The sequence below is a fragment of the Pteropus vampyrus genome, unplaced genomic scaffold (assembly GCF_000151845.1).
Source record: "Pteropus vampyrus isolate Shadow unplaced genomic scaffold, Pvam_2.0 Scaffold436, whole genome shotgun sequence".
In the NCBI taxonomy this organism is placed as follows: domain Eukaryota; kingdom Metazoa; phylum Chordata; class Mammalia; order Chiroptera; family Pteropodidae; genus Pteropus; species Pteropus vampyrus.
Window position 1 is genome coordinate 536,574 of NW_011889217.1, and position 16,442 is coordinate 553,015.

The 16,442-nt window shown below is 44.1% G+C and overlaps 2 protein-coding genes and 1 pseudogene across 2 annotated transcripts in view; 1 reads left to right on the forward strand and 2 right to left on the reverse strand.

Annotated features, from left to right (window-relative positions):
* Positions 1 to 2,699, forward strand: part of SPINK4 (serine peptidase inhibitor, Kazal type 4) — a 7,374-nt gene extending 4,675 nt beyond the window's left edge. The window contains exons 3-4 of the mRNA XM_011381522.2: positions 1,051 to 1,163; positions 2,557 to 2,699. Coding sequence (XP_011379824.1) covers positions 1,051 to 1,163; positions 2,557 to 2,602 — 159 coding nt within the window. The 3' untranslated portion in view covers positions 2,603 to 2,699. The remainder of the gene's footprint in view (positions 1 to 1,050; positions 1,164 to 2,556) is intronic.
* A 2,471-nt stretch (positions 2,700 to 5,170) lies between these two features.
* Positions 5,171 to 16,420, reverse strand: BAG1 (BCL2 associated athanogene 1). The gene is made up of 8 exons (XM_011381523.2): positions 16,346 to 16,420; positions 15,677 to 16,211; positions 14,208 to 14,336; positions 12,847 to 12,929; positions 11,185 to 11,298; positions 9,274 to 9,381; positions 7,995 to 8,057; positions 5,171 to 7,489 (listed from the first exon to the last, which is right to left on the reverse strand). The coding sequence occupies exons 1-8, from the start codon at positions 16,418 to 16,420 to the stop codon at positions 7,400 to 7,402; spliced, it is 1,197 nt and encodes a 398-aa protein (XP_011379825.1). The 3' UTR covers positions 5,171 to 7,399.
* Positions 10,263 to 10,362, reverse strand: LOC111732290 (annotated as a pseudogene).
* Positions 16,421 to 16,442: the final 22 nt, after the last annotated feature.

Genomic DNA, 16,442 nt, shown 5'->3' on the forward strand with positions numbered 1-16,442 from the left:
AAATGGCCCTGTGGAGATACCAGCCTCCCCACCTACACCCCAACATCTATCCCTTCACTCTGGAGCACAGACACCAAGTTATCCATGAACACTGATTCCATCTTGACCCTGGGTCTGATGTCCCCAGGGATTCCAAGGCAGTGGTGGTGGCCTCCTTGAGACCCTCAACCTACCCTTCAGATATGTGAGTGAGAGACTCAAAGCCACCTTTCCATCCAGAAGCTTCACGATTTTCACCATCAGCCCATCAGAACCCAGCCCCACGTACTCTATGCCAGACAAAGAGCCAAATACTGTACATATATTATTTCAATTAACTCTATGTGAAAATACTTTTAGAGTGTTTGCAGATGAGAAAACTGAAACTTGGAGAGTGGACATAGCTCACCCAAGTTTACACAGCTAATTGGTGCCAAACTCGGGTCTCTTGGGCCTGAAGCCTTCACTGCTACATCGTACTGCCTCCCTCCCCCGTCCCATTCCCAGGCCCTGATCCCATCCTCAACTAGTTCTGAGCCTGACCTCAGGCCTGGCCCAAAACCTTTTGAGGCTGAGCCTCAATTAAGTCCTAAGCCCTGTCTCATTCCTCTCGCCTTCCCACACTGGGGGCCTGATAGGTTATATAAGCCAATGTGAGTTCAGGAGCCCCAGGGGAGGAGGGGCCTCCTGGGAATTAAGATGCCAGCAGCAGGGGTTCCAATTAGACTATGTGAGGAATATATGAACTCGTCCCCAGACGCTTAAGGGCACACACTCACTCCACGCACATAAACACATGCATACTTGGAAGCCTGTATACTTGGACTCAGTAGACACAGGTACACACTAATGTACACACAGTCACAGCCACACACATGGTCATGCATGCACACACAAATAAACATGCCAAGGGGCCCTGAGTGGTTGGTTTCATGCTCCCTGGACCCACACTGGCTCTTCCATGAATCCTGAATCTGGCTCCTCCATGGCACCCCTCTGGCTCTAAGCAGAGCCCCTAGGTTCTTCCTCCCTGCCTCTGAATCCCTGAGTGCCCTCCCTCCCTTCTTCTAGCCCATCTGCGAGCATATGGCAGAGTCTCCGGACTGTTCTCAGATGTCCAACGTGGTCTGCGGCACAGACGGGGTCACATATAACAGCGAATGCCAGCTCTGCTTGGCCCGGATGTAAGTCCACTCTGCTTGCTGGGATGGGCCCTATCTCTGGTGCATACAAGTCTGAAAGAAACGAGACTTGATCTGCATCTCCTTTCATATACACTTGACTGGAAAAGAGTATTCCAACATTCACCCCTAACAGAATGAGCAAAGGACATAATTCATGCACACAGCTCCAAGCAGAAAACCACAGCTGATTAAGAGGTTAAGGGTAAGGGTGGAAACCCTGGGTTTGATTCCTTGTTCTGCCCCTGACCTCATTTGTTCATTTATTCTTCTAGCCAACAATTATTTATTGAGCACCTACTATGTTCTAGGCACTTGGGATACAAGAGGGCATAATAAGCTAGATAGCATCACTGGCTTCCTGGGGCATAAGGTCAGTTTAAGGGGAAAGCCAAGCTAATAGTTAGCCAATTGCAGCATAGAATGCTAAAGGCTCCAATGGGAGTGCACAGCGTTCTGTAGATGCAGAGCAAGGGCAGGGAATACTTCCCCAAGGAGGGGACACCTCAGCTCAGCTCTGAGGGTAAGTAGAAATTAGCTAGGAAAACGAAGAAATAAAGGAAGGTAATGCCAAGCAGTAAAATGAGTTTAGAAAGGTCTAGGAGGGAAAGAAATTTTGTATTTGAGGCACTATAAAAAGTTGGATATGCTGGAGCATAAAGTTTAAAGAATAGGGGAGAGGCAAGAAATGAGTCTAGAGAGGTGGGCAGAGCCAGAATATGACCTTGGTATGTCCGATCACTCATTTGGTCTCATGTCTTCATTAATAAGACCCTTGAGCCAGGCAGAGCTAAGTGAGATCATGGAAGAGGAGAAAGTTTTTAGAAGCTGCAGTGCTCTATACAGATATGCAGAAGAGCAGCAGGGCAGTCCTAATTTAAAGATCATGATTACTAAACACTCATGGTTATAAGAGGGAGAAATGACAGCCTGTGAGATTGGATGTGAGGGGTGAGGGGGTACAGGGAGGAGGCAAAAGCAACATGCTGGTTTCTAACTTGTGGCTTTGGGCAGTTGGTGGTGCCATGTGCCAAGAGGGATGGGGGATATAGCAGGTTCGTGGGGCAATGATGTTTGTGGACAGTTGAGCCTCTGGGACATCCCAGTTGAGGTATGCCTAGAGTTCAGCACAGAGGTCTGGGCCGGAGATAGATTTGCTGCCTGAATCAGCATGCATTAGTTGAAACTCCAAGAAGCTGAAATCTCCCAGGGGGAGGTTGTATAAGAGGGAAAAGCTATAGGATATGTTCAAGGACCCCTGGGACCTGCCCTGTACCATAAACTGAGTGGGTGGGTAGGGTTCAGCAGTGTGTCTGGGTGGACTGCACCAGGGTCCCTGAAGGGTATGTGTCAGTTCCTGAGGAGGTGGCCTCACCCCTGTTTCCTGTGATCCTAGAAAAACCAAACAAGACATCCAGATCGTGAAGGATGGCAAATGCTGATCCCACAGGAGCCTCTTATGCCATGACGCTTCAGGATGGAGAACAGTGGTGGAAGTGGAGAGGATGTGACATGAAATAAAAGATCCAGCCTAACCCACTCAAGTGGGCCAGTGTCTTTGGGGACTCTGGGGAGGCAGTTGTGGGAGCAGTGGGGGATCTTGCCCTGTCCTCCCTACTCTGAAACTGATATCCCCTCCATTGCTCTGGTGCTCCTCAATCCTGTCACATGCCTCATAGATATCCCAGGTATTTTTTCCCACTTTTTGAGAGGCCGGCCCCTGGCCCTAGGACTCTCTCTGCCCAGTGCTCCTGTCTGTCCCAGCCTGGCCTGTGGTTGAGGCCAAGAACTTAGGTGAAATCTATACCCTCCGCCAATGTCAGGGTGCATGGACAAGCTTCGGAAGCCTTGTTGAGGGTTCCACAACCCCTCATGGCTTTCTCCCTAGGTAAACCAGCACCCCAGTGTGTGTGTGTCTCTCTCTCTCTCTCTCTCTCTCTCACACACACACACACACACACACAGACATGAACACACCACAGATGATATTCAGGTGGTATACATGGTACAACTGAACTACTTGTTAAAATATTGAACTAGGTCTATAATAATTGAGACAGGTGCTGCCCCAAGCCTTTGATGTCCCCCTGCACCCTGGCCACCCTCAGCATGATGACTCCAGACCTTGCTCTGCTCTTTTGGTCAACATCCACTCTGATGTGTTGTTAAATATGTTGACATTAAACACAACCCCAGGTACACATAGCACACATACACTCATACAATGACCCGCAGGAACATACAACATTCAGAAATCTCAAGAGGCTCCAGCCTGTGGTACACATCAAACACCTTCTCTTTAGGCCAAAGCCCATAGGAGAAACCTCTTGATAATGGTGTGGTGGGGAGCAGTGTAGAGAGGGGCCTGGCCAGGTGGGAGAAATTTTTACATGGACTTGAATTCCTGCTCTAGGGTGGACAGATAACATAGAAAATGCTCTGTGGGAAAACACACATACTAAGGACTGGGAGGAAAGTCAGGGCAGGGGAGGCAGGAGCCAACATTCCCTGAGCCACAGAAATGGAAACCTAAGTAGTAATTGACGCTGATAGAGTCATCACTATTATGGGCCCTTCTACCACTACTGATAGAAACTCCTGTTTCCCACCTGAGTATGAATAATATAGGATTAAGTTTGGCCCCGAGAAACCAAAAAGCCAAAATAACAGTGGCTTAAACAGAAGTTTTTCTCTCACATAGATCTATGTAGTATGCCCAACTCCATGCTCCTTTTATATTGTTACTCTGACATTCATATCAGTTTCCATCTCAAGGTCCAATACAGCTGCTCCAAATCCAGCCATCATGTCTGCATTCCGGCCCACAGAGAAAAGGACACACTACTGAAGATGCTTCCTGTAAGATGTATACATCGTTTACATCCCATTGGCTAAAATGTAGTCTCTTGTCCATGCTAGCACAAGGAGACTGGGAAATAGAGTTTTTAGCTGGTTGGCTATGTGCTAAGCTGCAAATTAGTTCATTTATTGTAGGAGAGTGTATATTTGTGACATCTAAAAGTCTCTGCTCTAAGTGAGATGCCCCTCTTTCATTCAAGTGGCACAGCTCGGCCAACATTGTCCCTAGTGAAGACCTTCCAAGTTTTCACTCACACGATGAGGAATCACAAAGATTATACCTGAGCAATGTACCAGGAACCAAGGTGGAAAAAAATACCTAATTCCCCACTTTGGAAACTGTGGCCCTATCTCTGGGAACCGCCCTGAAACATAAGTGTGGGCTCCTAAAGGCCCTATCAATGGCACATGACCCTGCTGCCCTGGCCATTGCAGATCTGGCCAAAAGATTCTTCTGGATTTTTCAAATTGGAAACCAGGATACAGAGGCAGTTCCTCTCTAGCAATGAAGTTATAAAATGTGCAAAGTAGGAGCTGCTGGCAGCCATGTTTCCTACTTTGTGGAAGAAGCAAGATTGAGGGAATGATGCTGACATACACAGCTGACCTTGAACTTTCCCGAGTTACATGAGATAACCTGACATCCTGCCAAAAAATTTTCCATTTCAACAATCTCTTTGAAATTTCCGGTACTTTCAACTAAAAGAGGACTACTTCCAGACAAAGAAGGGCTTCTCAGATGAGTTAACCTTTAAATTGTGCCTTGGAGAATAATTAGAAATCATTGACCAAACAGAAAATATATGTGAGAATCTTCCTGCTCTGTGAGGCTGAAGGAAGTTTGTGGGATCAGAGCCCCATTTGTTCCCCCGCAATAGGACTGATTATGTCCCAGGAAAGCAAGCAAGTGAGAAGAGATGTTCTCTCCCTGTTCACAGGCATAGGTACCCTGTGGATGGGCAGGTCTGCATGTGTGGGCCAGGTACACAGGCCTCAGTCACCATCCTGCACATCTGTTGCATAGCCCACACCTTATGGCCTCTTTTTCAACCCTTAAATAAGACGATGGCTATTGATGCTATAAATCCCAATGCTGATGGAGCTTCAGTGGCCGAGTGGATTTTCACTATTGATGTGTGCATTCAACATTCATTCGTTCTCCAAAAATTTATTGAGCATCTACTATAAACCAGACAATGTGCTTCAAAAAGATGCTATTAACAAAACAAAGTAGCTCTTTAACCCAAGGAATTTACATACAGTCCAGTGTTAAAGGCAAATATTAAATAAAATAATCCCATAAAGAAATCATCACAGACTATGATACATGCTGCAAAAGAAAAGTTATGGCAAGCTGTGAGAAGGGACTTGATATGTTCTCAGACAGTAGGTAAGGTTTCTCCAAGGAAGAGAGGTTTAAGTTCTGAAGGATGAGCAGGAGTTACCTAGGAAAGGGGTGAGAGTGGAGGAAGGGTGGTGAGGAGCTGTCCAAGAAGACCAGAGTGTGTAAACAGCCCAGGATAAAAGAGGGTAGAGAGCATATGAGGACCTGAATGAAGACCAGAGCAGCTGACCACAAACAGCAAACAGAAGAGTGGCCTGAGATGAGCTAAAAGAGGGTGTAGGGTAAGGATTTTGGCCTTTATCCTAAGAAAAATTGGAAGCCATTGGAGATTTTTAAGCAAGGGAGTGACATAAGATTTGTACTTAATAATCACTCAAGATGCTCTGTGGAGAATGAACTGGAGAGGACCAGAGAGGAAGTGGAGAGACCAATATGGGAGACAGAGGGAGAGGAAGAGAGAAAATGAGAACACATAACCCTGTGTTGGCTGGGAGGCAGGACTGTAGAGATTAAGAGCATGGGCTCTGGATCAAACTGCCCAGATTGGTGTTCTGGCTTTGCTACTTACTCTACGACCTTGAGCAAATTATCTAAGCTCTCTCAGTTTCCTCATCTCTAAAATGGGATAGTATCTGTCTACCTCCTAGGTTGTATGAGAATTAAACAACTAATACATCTAAACTACTTAAAAGTTATCTGGAACACAGTGACTTTTCATTAAATGCTGTGTCAAACAGCTACCACATAAAAACAGATAACTACCAAACTGCTCTAATTATAGTCGGGGGTAGGATCGGCTGGGCCCTGAGCCTCATGCACTTCTCTATCCCTACCACAGCCTTCTCCTAGGTCCCACCCACGCAGTCCTAAATTCCTGGGGATTCAGTGATGCCTTCTCTGCCAAATAAGGTTGGCTTCAGAGTGGCCTGTCAGGAACTTGTCTCCTGGGCACTGTGTGAAAAAAATGGGGTGACAACAGCTGACCATTTAAAAAATTCTAGCACACAGGGCCACTCTCAACTTTATTAAAATTATGACTAGAACCAGAGACTTTTGCTTCTCATACTTCAAAGAAAAGTTTAAACACTCTTCTGCTTGATTTGTATACAAACTGTTTTTTAAATAACAATGAGTGGGGGTGGGGTGTGGTGGGGTGGGCGGAGTGAGGCCACAAGAGACAGAAACAGCCTTGAAGGAAATATAATCTCAGAAGGCTACTGCTAACAGAAATGCCTTTGAAGGAACTCTTGAGAAGTTTACAGTTGCCTGTCTTACTCACTCTGGCTCCCCTCTCTTCCCTTCCTGAGCCATGGTTCTGACCTGGTTTCAAGTAGAGATTCAGTCAACACTGGGTTCCAACCTTCCACAGATTTGCTTAGGCACAAGAACGTCCATGCATCAGCCACAGGCCCCACCCCAGGAATAAACCCCTAGAGATCTCCTGGCCTGTGGCTGGGCAGGGTTATTGGGAGGTGAGGACAGGGTCTGTGAACCAATGACCCAGCCAACTACTCCAGAATTAGGTCACGACGAGGGATACGTGGACTACCTTTGTGCCAAACACCAGTTCCGAGCCATTCCCAACACTCCTGACCAGATGCAACCTCCAGTGATTCAGGTTTACAGCTATGGGGCTACAGGATCACAAAAGCACAAACGCCTCAGGTATCTGAAGACCAAGGTGGCCTATATACCCGAACTACTTCAGGATGAATGAGAGCTCTCACCAATCTAAAGAAAGTACCCAAAAGTCAAAAGAGCTGAGAAGACTTGGGCAGGGTAGGCCATCCCCAGACAAGGTGGGCTGCTGGATAGCACAGCCGCACAGAGACAGATGAGAAAACAGACAGGAGCTCTACTTAAGATTGTAAAGACAATACTTGTTCATTGAGAACAGGTGTAGGAGAAAGAAAACTGGTAATTGGCCAATTGTCCCCAGCAGCTCTAGAGAAATCCGGTATCTTCTGTTCCAGAGAGGGCAGAGCTGGTAGTGCTGTTCGTCAAGGCAGTACAGCCTCTCTCTCTCCACCTCACCTCATTCGGCCAGGGCCAAGTTTGTAGACTGCAGGCGCTCTGTCTCCTGGCAGATGTTCTGCTCCACTGTGTCGCACTCAGCTAGAAAAGCCTAAAGATAAATGTAGTGTGGTGAGGGCCCCTCCAGGGCTAGCCAACTCCTGCTCATGCAAGGCTCTGTGTTCAGCCATTCTGGGGAACCCATGGGTGACTAAGGCTAAAACAGGCTGTGCAGGGATGGCCTGGGCTCCAAAGTAAGGAGAGGGAGGTAGAGGAAAGCATAGGACCAGGATTTCTGACAATGCTGTAGGCCCACAACCCCCAGAAGGATGGTGAGGACAGGAAGCCTTGCCACTGCAATTCCACAATTTCAGTGTGGCACTGTACATAGAAATGGTGCCTCCTGGAATTGTGATCTTCCAGTGATCTTCCTTCCCAATTAGTTTATATTCATATATATAATTATAACAACATGAAAGAAACAATTCTCTAATGTTCTGGGTTCATGCTGACCAATAACCAAAAAAAGCCACACACACTTCTACTATATCCTACTTTGAACAGATAAATACACATACCAACTCATTATACTTTGTAACACTTATCACACAACTCACCTGAACCCTTTTCACCAAACCTTTCCTTTTCAATCTACTGTCTTTGAAATTTTCTGGCAGAATCTATGGAAGAATAAGTTGACACATAAATAATCTTCAGTGAAAATGGCTTAAGAACACATCAGAAATACCCACAGTACACAAAAGTCACAGGTCACCAATGTGAATGAGACATGTATTTTTAGAAATCATTTCTCTGGGTCTGTATCCTCCATGGCCCTTCCATGGCTCTCACCCTATAAAAGCTCCCTTGTTCTCAATGTCTAGGCCATAGGAACTGATCTGTAACAGTCTGTCCTTTCACTGTTTCCTATGTATGGATACTATATCCTAGACAGGCATAAGTTCACTATTGTAGAAAAAGCAACTTCTGCTGCTTCTTTACATCCCCCCTCACCCACCGCTGAATCCCAAACAGAATAATTCATCCTCAAGAATGAGGTATCATGAGACAACATGGCTGGACCTTGAGGGTATTATGCTAAGTGAAATAAGTCAGAGAAAGACAAATACCACATGATTTCACTTATATGTGGAATCTAAAGAATAAAATAAACAAATAAAATAGAAATAGAGTCAGATATAGAGAATTGATGGTTGCCAGATGAAGCCGGGTTGAGAGGCTGGGTGAAAAAAGGTGAAGAAATTAAGTACTAACTGGTAGCTACATAGTTATGTCAAGTGAGTACTAGACTTACCAAGGGGATAAGTTCATAAACTATATCAAATGTCTAACCACTATGCTGTACACTTGAAACAAATATAAAATATTGAATGTCAACTATAATTGAAAAAAAAGAAGCTGGTGTAACTTGTCAAATGATTTAGGAGTGAAGACACTGATATAACCAACCGGATATAAATCGACTTTAGGTAATAAGTAGCTTTAGGTAATAAGACTTTAAATAAAAAGACTTTAGGTGATAAGCAGAAAAAAAAAAGGGAATATGGCCTCAGTGATTCCCAACAGCCTCACAAGAGCTAGGTCTGACTGCATTCTGTACAGGAAATGAGCTTAGTGGAATATCAGTCACATGGATATCAGGAAAGTGAAGCCCTGTGTTTCTCTGACCATGAGACCATGGACCATTTGGATCTCAACTTCATGACGATTAGATGCTACTAGCGTACATAAACAAAAAAGATAAAAGCCCTATGTTAGTGGGATGTGAGTGCCTAGAAATCAGGAAATGTCTTCAATAAGGGTGAGTTACTGAAAGCAAGAAACTGACAGAAATATAGTCAAAGGAAACTAGTTCTCAGTTGAATATTCACTTACTAGTGTGTCAATCTCCTCCAAGATCTTCATAAACTGCTCGATTGTGGCTTTTACTCTCTTATCAAGTTTACAGAGAGCTTCAGCTTGCAAATCCTTGGCCAGAAAACCCTGTGAAAGAATAATGCAGTCTTGCAAGGTTTCCTGGAGGCTGATGGAAAACTCCAAGCCAAGCCAAGCCACTGATGAAGCAACCACACCCTGAATTCACATTCTCCACAACAGGCTGGGCTAGATATCAGACCCACAATTTCATCTCTTGGGGAAAAAAAACCCCAAAAAACAGAAAAGCTGGCCTTGGGTCACCCCAAGCACAGTAATAGGCCATTCTATCTCACGTGGCCCTCCTGAGATCTGGCTCTGGAGAAGCCAGAAGCATATACCTACACACATAAGGCAGATGTTAACAGCACGGGATTTAGAGTTTGACAGGTCTGGGCTTAAATTCTGACTTCTATTTGCTGGCTTATGATCTTGAACAAATTATTTAATCTATCTGTGCTTCAGTGTCCTCATTTTAAAAACGAAGATTATGATACCTACACCCCATACCGTTACTATGAGGATAAAGGGGAATATATGTAGACCCTTAATATAATTTCTGACACAGACATGTGCTAACAAATAGCAGCACTTACATTATTTTTATCAAATTGTCTTGCTGTTTATTTGCATTGTTTGGCCAAATGACCAGTTAGCTGGTGACAACAGGGATCTCTGAGGATGTTTATCAAAGCCAGAGTTACAGACGCATATTTGACAATGTGTAGTAAACATTAGCCAGCAATTCCAACTCAAAGAATTTATTCTACCAAAAAAATTAGAAATAATCAAAGAAAAAAAGATTTATGTCCAAGGACATTCAAAGAAGCATTACACAAAATGGTAAAATAATGTTCAATAATGAACAATAGAGAATTGATTAGGTAAACCATGATACATTCATATACGATGAAATGTTATGCAAGTTTTGAAAAGTAAGATTTTTTTTTTTTATTATGGAACACTTCACGAATTTACATATCATCCTTGCACAGGGGCCGTGCTAACCTCTGTATCGTTCCAATTTTAGTATGTGTGCTGCCAAAGCAAGCATAAGTATGATCGTTTTTAATGACAGGAAACCATTCAGTTTTTTAAATCCAATTAAAAAACAATCCACAAAGTGTACATAACATCATACCAATTTTTTTAGGATGGAAAAATAAATTTCAGTTTTTAGTAATGGTTATCTTTGAGTGGGGGCCTTATAGATAATTTTTATTTTCCATACTAGTGTCCATATGTTTTTATAAAAGTTATATATAATAATATGTATTACCTTTATAATTAAAACACAAACATACATCGATTAATGTTATAAAATGATAAGGTCAAAAAGAAATAAGTCGTTTGGGGCTGTTTCTAATCCTTACTTGGTTTCAGTACTCCATCCAATATAAGGAATTGAATTGGATGACCACCATGCTAAGATCATATTCAACTTGAACCTTCCAGGAATCAATAAAATGTTCTTTGCTTTGCTAAACACATTATAACAACTAGACTGAGATAAGTTACTTATTCTTTTTCAAACACATGATCCTAGCATGGCAGGTGCTCTCCTAGGAGGACAAATGGATGCTGGCCAGGGTTTGAATATAATAATGATTAACACTTACAAAGCACTTAGCATGTCTCAGGCTCAAACTACATTATTTGTCACAACCACTCTAGGAGGGAGGTACCATTATTTTTCCTTTTTAACAGGTGAGGAACTTGAGACAAAGGCAGACTTGCCCACAGTGATAGAAAGGATAGAGCCAGGACCTGAACTCAAGGAGTCTGACTATAGAACCTACTCTCATAACCATACATTTGTATCTCTACAAAATTCTTAGAGAAGGTAAAAAGTCAATGTTCACAGAGAGTTACCTGCTGGATTCCAGTAAGCTCTTTATTCAACTCTTCCAGTTGGTTAGCTATCTTCTCCACAGACTTCTCCAATTCTTTCAGCTTCTTTAGTTCAACCTCTTCTTCTGGACTATTCTAAAATGTTTAAGAGTAAAATGAAGCTAATAATCATCAAGAACAATATCCTGTTCAGAAAAAAAATCTGACCACAATTGAGCTAAAATACTCACCTAGAAAAAAAGCTTTAACTCTGCTGCTTCTTGGAAAGCAAGCCAGAGGGTTAATATTAAGGTTTTCTATCTACAGAGACTCTAAAGAGAAGGTATTAGGTAAACATTCTTGTAAAAGCCCTGACAGCTTAGGATTCGCAGAATGGAGCCAGATTCAACTTCAGCCTGGAGCTGATCATCGATAACCAGACTAAAGCCTGAAGAATGAATAAGTAACAGTGTACATCTGTGAGATGTCCAGAATGGTGGGACAGGTGGAATTCTACTATCTTTTTAAATAGAATTCCAAAATGTCACCCACCAACTCAGCTTTCCCATTTAATGTGATGATGTTGATAATGATAAATGCTTTTATTAAGCCTTCCCTCTATGCCAGGACTATCCTAACCACTTTACCTGTATTATTGTTTTAAGCCTTACCACAAAAAAATGAGGTAGGTACTATTTTAGATGATGAAATTGAGGTTATTATAAGGTTATCTAAGATTACATAGCCCGAAAGAGGTGGAATTGAGATTTGAATCAGATAACCCAGAACAGCTCCAATCAGAGTTCCCATAGCTTCTTAAACCGCAACCTTTGGGTTCTGCCCATTGCCTATCACCATTCTCCTTGACCCTTGAGCAAGAAATCAGAATATTTCCCATTCTCTAACCTAAATAATTGGTAGGCAGGGCCAGCAGCTACCTACTTTTATATTATTCGAAATTGTTCATATTCTCCTTTGTGGCCAAATTCTAAGTGCCAGTCCCCTGGTAGTTCCAAGTCTGGAGTAGATTTTCTTTGCCTCTACTTTGCTAATCTCTGCCCTCTCTCCACTCTGAGCCACCTCACTCCAAGTTAAGGGAACTTCATATGACCAACAATTCAATTCCACTGTGTCACAATGCAGGGCTGGCTCATAGCCTTAATCACCCCAGAGGCTACTATCCTCACTTGTCAACAACTGGCTCTTTTTTTCCCTAGGTTATTTAGTCTGAACCTTTCTTTCCAGGCAGAATGTTTTTCTCTTGTGAGGAATTTTAGTTAGAGAAAAAAAAAAAAAAGAAGTGGTTAAAGGGAGAGAGGCTCCTAAAACTTGCACAGAGCACTATTTTTTAAATCTACAGGTTTATTTTAACAAAATGTTTTCTTGTAAATTCCCCCCAAGTGAGTAAGGCCTGTCGCAGGGACTTTTTAACCAGACTGAGATTCCACCACCAACACAAAAGCTGTGTTATTAAAGCAACACAACTACTTTTAATTCCCAGAGAGAAAGCCCTGACCAACAGGAGCCAGAGGGCATAAGAACAAAACTGGTCATCCCATCAAACAAATGGAGACTACATCTGTTTAAAGAGAGCTATTTCACTAATGTAGAATGTAGATCCCCAATTTACCTTCTAAACAGAAATACACATAAAAGACCTTAGTCATTTGATTTAGGGGTATTCTGGTGGAAAAAGCAATTTACCTTTTTCCCAATTAACATGACCCGGCAACCATTTTGTATCCCAAGTGCAGACAATGGCTTCTCCAGTTCTTTCAGAGATTTTCCTGAAGAGAAGAAAGTTATGCCAAGTTATAACAATTGCACAACACTGAAAATAGATTTCAGCAAGAGTACAGGAGATAAACAAGTGTGTTCACCAATGAGAAGAGGATAAATTGGTGTAACCTTTTTAGAAGTGTCTTGACCCAGTAATTTCACTTCAGATACTTATCCTAAATAAATAACTGGACATGCGCCCACACAATAACTGTTATTCAATAATTTTCAGTGCAATTTTATTCATAATAGTGAGAAACTGGAAAGAGCCAAAAATTCAGGAATAGGGGACTGATTAACTATCAGTACAATAGAAGACTTTGTAGGCATTAAAGCTCATTTATTCAGGAAACTTCAGTGCCACAACAAATGGTGATGACCTGGTGTCTGTTATAAGAAAAAACATTACTAAAACTGTATAATCAATATGATCCTAGTTTTGTCAACCAAAAAAAAAAACAAAACACAAATCTGCACTTCAAGATGCCAGGACAAACAAACGAAAAAAGGCTGGACAGAAATATGCTGAAATGTTATGAGGGGTTTTATCCAGGAGAACATTTTCTTCTTTGTGCTTTCTCTATTTTAAAACTTGGATTTCTATTACCTTTATAATTTTAAAATGAAATCTTTTTAAAAAGACAAGGAGTTACACTATGAAGTATAAATAAAAATGCTTTCCATCACTAAATTCTTTATGACTGGCACCAAATAGGATAAATTTGGCCCCATAGGATACCAAAATAATGGGTTCCCATGGTAATGGGAAGACAGAGGATGGCATTGGGGAAGGGGTGGGTCCTGGCAGAAATGAGCATCATTCACTGGGCCTGCCACAGCCAGGCCCTTGATAAGTTTGCATTAGACACATAGCAGTATCTCTGCCTTCACAGAGTTTGTTGTTCTAATAGAAAAATCAGATGTTCAGCAACTATGAAAACAATTATTTAATAGTAATTTCAACATAAGTTATGCTGAACTGGAATGTGATATGACCATACAATGGGAAGAGGATCTAACTTAGCCAGGGAAGACTGCCCATGTGCTTCATCGAAAATGGTAAGATTTCTGCCACCCTCATATGACTTCATATATCTGTCCAAACGTTAGGAAGTATCCAGTACACAGTAAGTCTTCAATAAATATTTGCTGAAGGAATAAATGAATAAACAGCAAATAAGAACTGTCCCAGTTTGAAAACTGAGCGTTATCATTAGGTAAGGTAAAGCAGTTTTAAATAGGCCTTTTAGCCATAAGGGCTCAAAAGCTGGAAGAGAGATGCCTACCCTTAAATATGAGTTTCTGAAAAGGCAGTGGGACCCCTGTGGCCTCTTCAACAACTTGGGCCAGGTCTTGGACAGTTGGTTCACTAGAGCCTTGTTGTGGAGTAACATGAAGGTCGTGCTTTTCATTGCCTGAGGAGAGAGAAAAGAATTCGATAAAGAAAACTTTTTCATATAATCCAATATAGGCTGATACTTTATTACACTTATTTACCCTGCCTTCAAGGCCCAGTTCATATGCCACTTACTCCAAATAGCCTGTCCCCTCATCTGCCCAGCCTTCCTCTGGTGACCTGCTCAGATTTTTGTTTCCTCTATCATGCTAATAACATTTTAAGCACTTAACATGCACAAGGGTCTGATTAGGATCATTTCATGCATTACTTTATTTAATCCTAGAACAACTCTAATGAAGTAGGTACTACCTATTTATTCCCCTTTTCACAGATAAGCAAACTGTGAGTTCTGTTCAGTTAAGACCTGCCTATGGAGACCCAACTGTGGAGTCAAAACTTAACCCAAGTCCATGCTTTTCATCACAAGCCATCTGCCTCCCATGGCCTGACTGCCTTATATTTTGTACTGTACTGGGCTCGTTTCCACAGCTACAATAGGCAAAGGACTGTTTTTCCTCCAAGTCTTTCCCACTGGGCACACCTGGGCACATGGTTGGTGCTCAGTAAACAGGCAAATTAGTAAATAAACTCAAACGGCAAAAAATTTCTTTTGTGAGCAGATTTGTCATTTCTTTTCTAGGTATATGAACAGTAAGCCTATGTCCAGTGCATTAGGCCAAGCCTTGAGCCCACTCAACAAGCATGGAGTCGGCAGAACAGGTGTTACCAACTCTACTTCACAGAGAAGAAAGGAGATGCCTAGAAAGGACACATCCCAAGGTCATTCAAAATTGGGGGATCTAGAATCCTGGTCTCCAGATTCTGAGGTCCTGGGGTCCCCCAGGGTTGGTCCTGAGGAAACCTCACCAACTCAGCTCTTCGCTGAATTGACTGTTTAGTTCTGTGTCAACTCCATCAGTAGGCAGACCCAAAGAGTGCCCAGAGTGTATGCTTGCTAGGACCCAGGGCCCACTCGAACAGCAGACATGAGTTCAGACTCCACACACATAGGTGTCCAGATATACAGCAGTCATCATACACATGGCCAAATAGAAGCCTAACAAAAAGATCCGCAATAACTGTGCAGGCACACGCTAACACATACAACCAGGACCACGACATGAGCACCGACATCGTAGATGAAGCAAACGGCCTGAGACAAATACAGCGGCCACACAGAAAAGCTGATCCAAGACCTGCACAAAAACCGGCTCCACGAACACAAACAAGCACCTACACTTCCGGACGCCGGGACAAACACAGAACACGAGTTTCCGGAAGACACGAGGCCAAACCCACAGACTCCGCAGGACTTTCGTAGCCCGGCACAGAGCCCACCCAGCCACCCGTGCTCACTGTGGGTGACGGTCACGATGAGCCCGGCTGCCGCCATTTCCTCACTCTGGGCCACCTCTTCGCTTAGGGCTACCTCTTCGCTTAGAGTCACTTCTTCACTCTCAGTCACCTCTTCGCTCCCGGTCACCTCTTCGCTCCCGGCCACTTCTTCGCTCCGGGCTGAGCGAGGCCGCACTTTCTTCTTCACCCGCGGCCTGCGAGCGCCGGCGGCGGCGCCCCTGGTGGATCCCACATGCCCTCTGGCCACACTCTGGACAGATGATCTCTGAGAATGAGGCCGACCGCGCTCCGCTGGGGGCACCGACTGGCGCGACTCCCGGCCCGGCCGAGGGGCGCGCCGCCGGGGGCCCAGCCGCTGCCGGTCGCCTCGCTGTCTCTGCGCGCCACCGCGCTCCGCCAGACCCGCGCCTGTTGCCGGCCCAGCGGTGGATGCTGAGCCCTGTGCCTTGCAACCTCGCCGGGTTACTTCCCCGGTCCCGCCCCGCCCCGGCGTACGGGCACCGCCTCTCGGAGCAGGCCCCGCTTCTGCCTCGCCCTATACCGGCAGAGCACCCCGCTCGGCCCCACCCACTCAGCCGAGGCCCCACCTTGCTCATTTGAAGCCACGCCCCACGCCCTTCAGCGAGACCGCGCCCCCTGCTGACTCTCTATCCGCCCCCTATCTCCAACCTCCTGGAGCTCTCCTTCCCCGGAAGTCCGATCTGAAAACTCGAAGGAAGGATGGGGAAAAGCCAATAGGCACATTGCGCTTGCGCATGGGGAGCCG

Bases quoted from the DNA above. Each gene is read 5' to 3' on its own strand.
- BAG1 (XM_011381523.2), bottom strand. From the start codon at position 16,420: ATGTGCCTATTGGCTTTTCCCCATCCTTCCTTCGAGTTTTCAGATCGG. The intron at 11,299-12,846 runs GTAAATTGCTTT...TAAACATTTTAG, and splicing joins TCATGTTAATTGGGAAAAAG to AATAGTCCAGAAGAAGAGGT. The intron at 7,490-7,994 runs GTGAGTTGTGTG...ATTTATCTTTAG, and splicing joins GTTTGGTGAAAAGGGTTCAG to GCTTTTCTAGCTGAGTGCGA.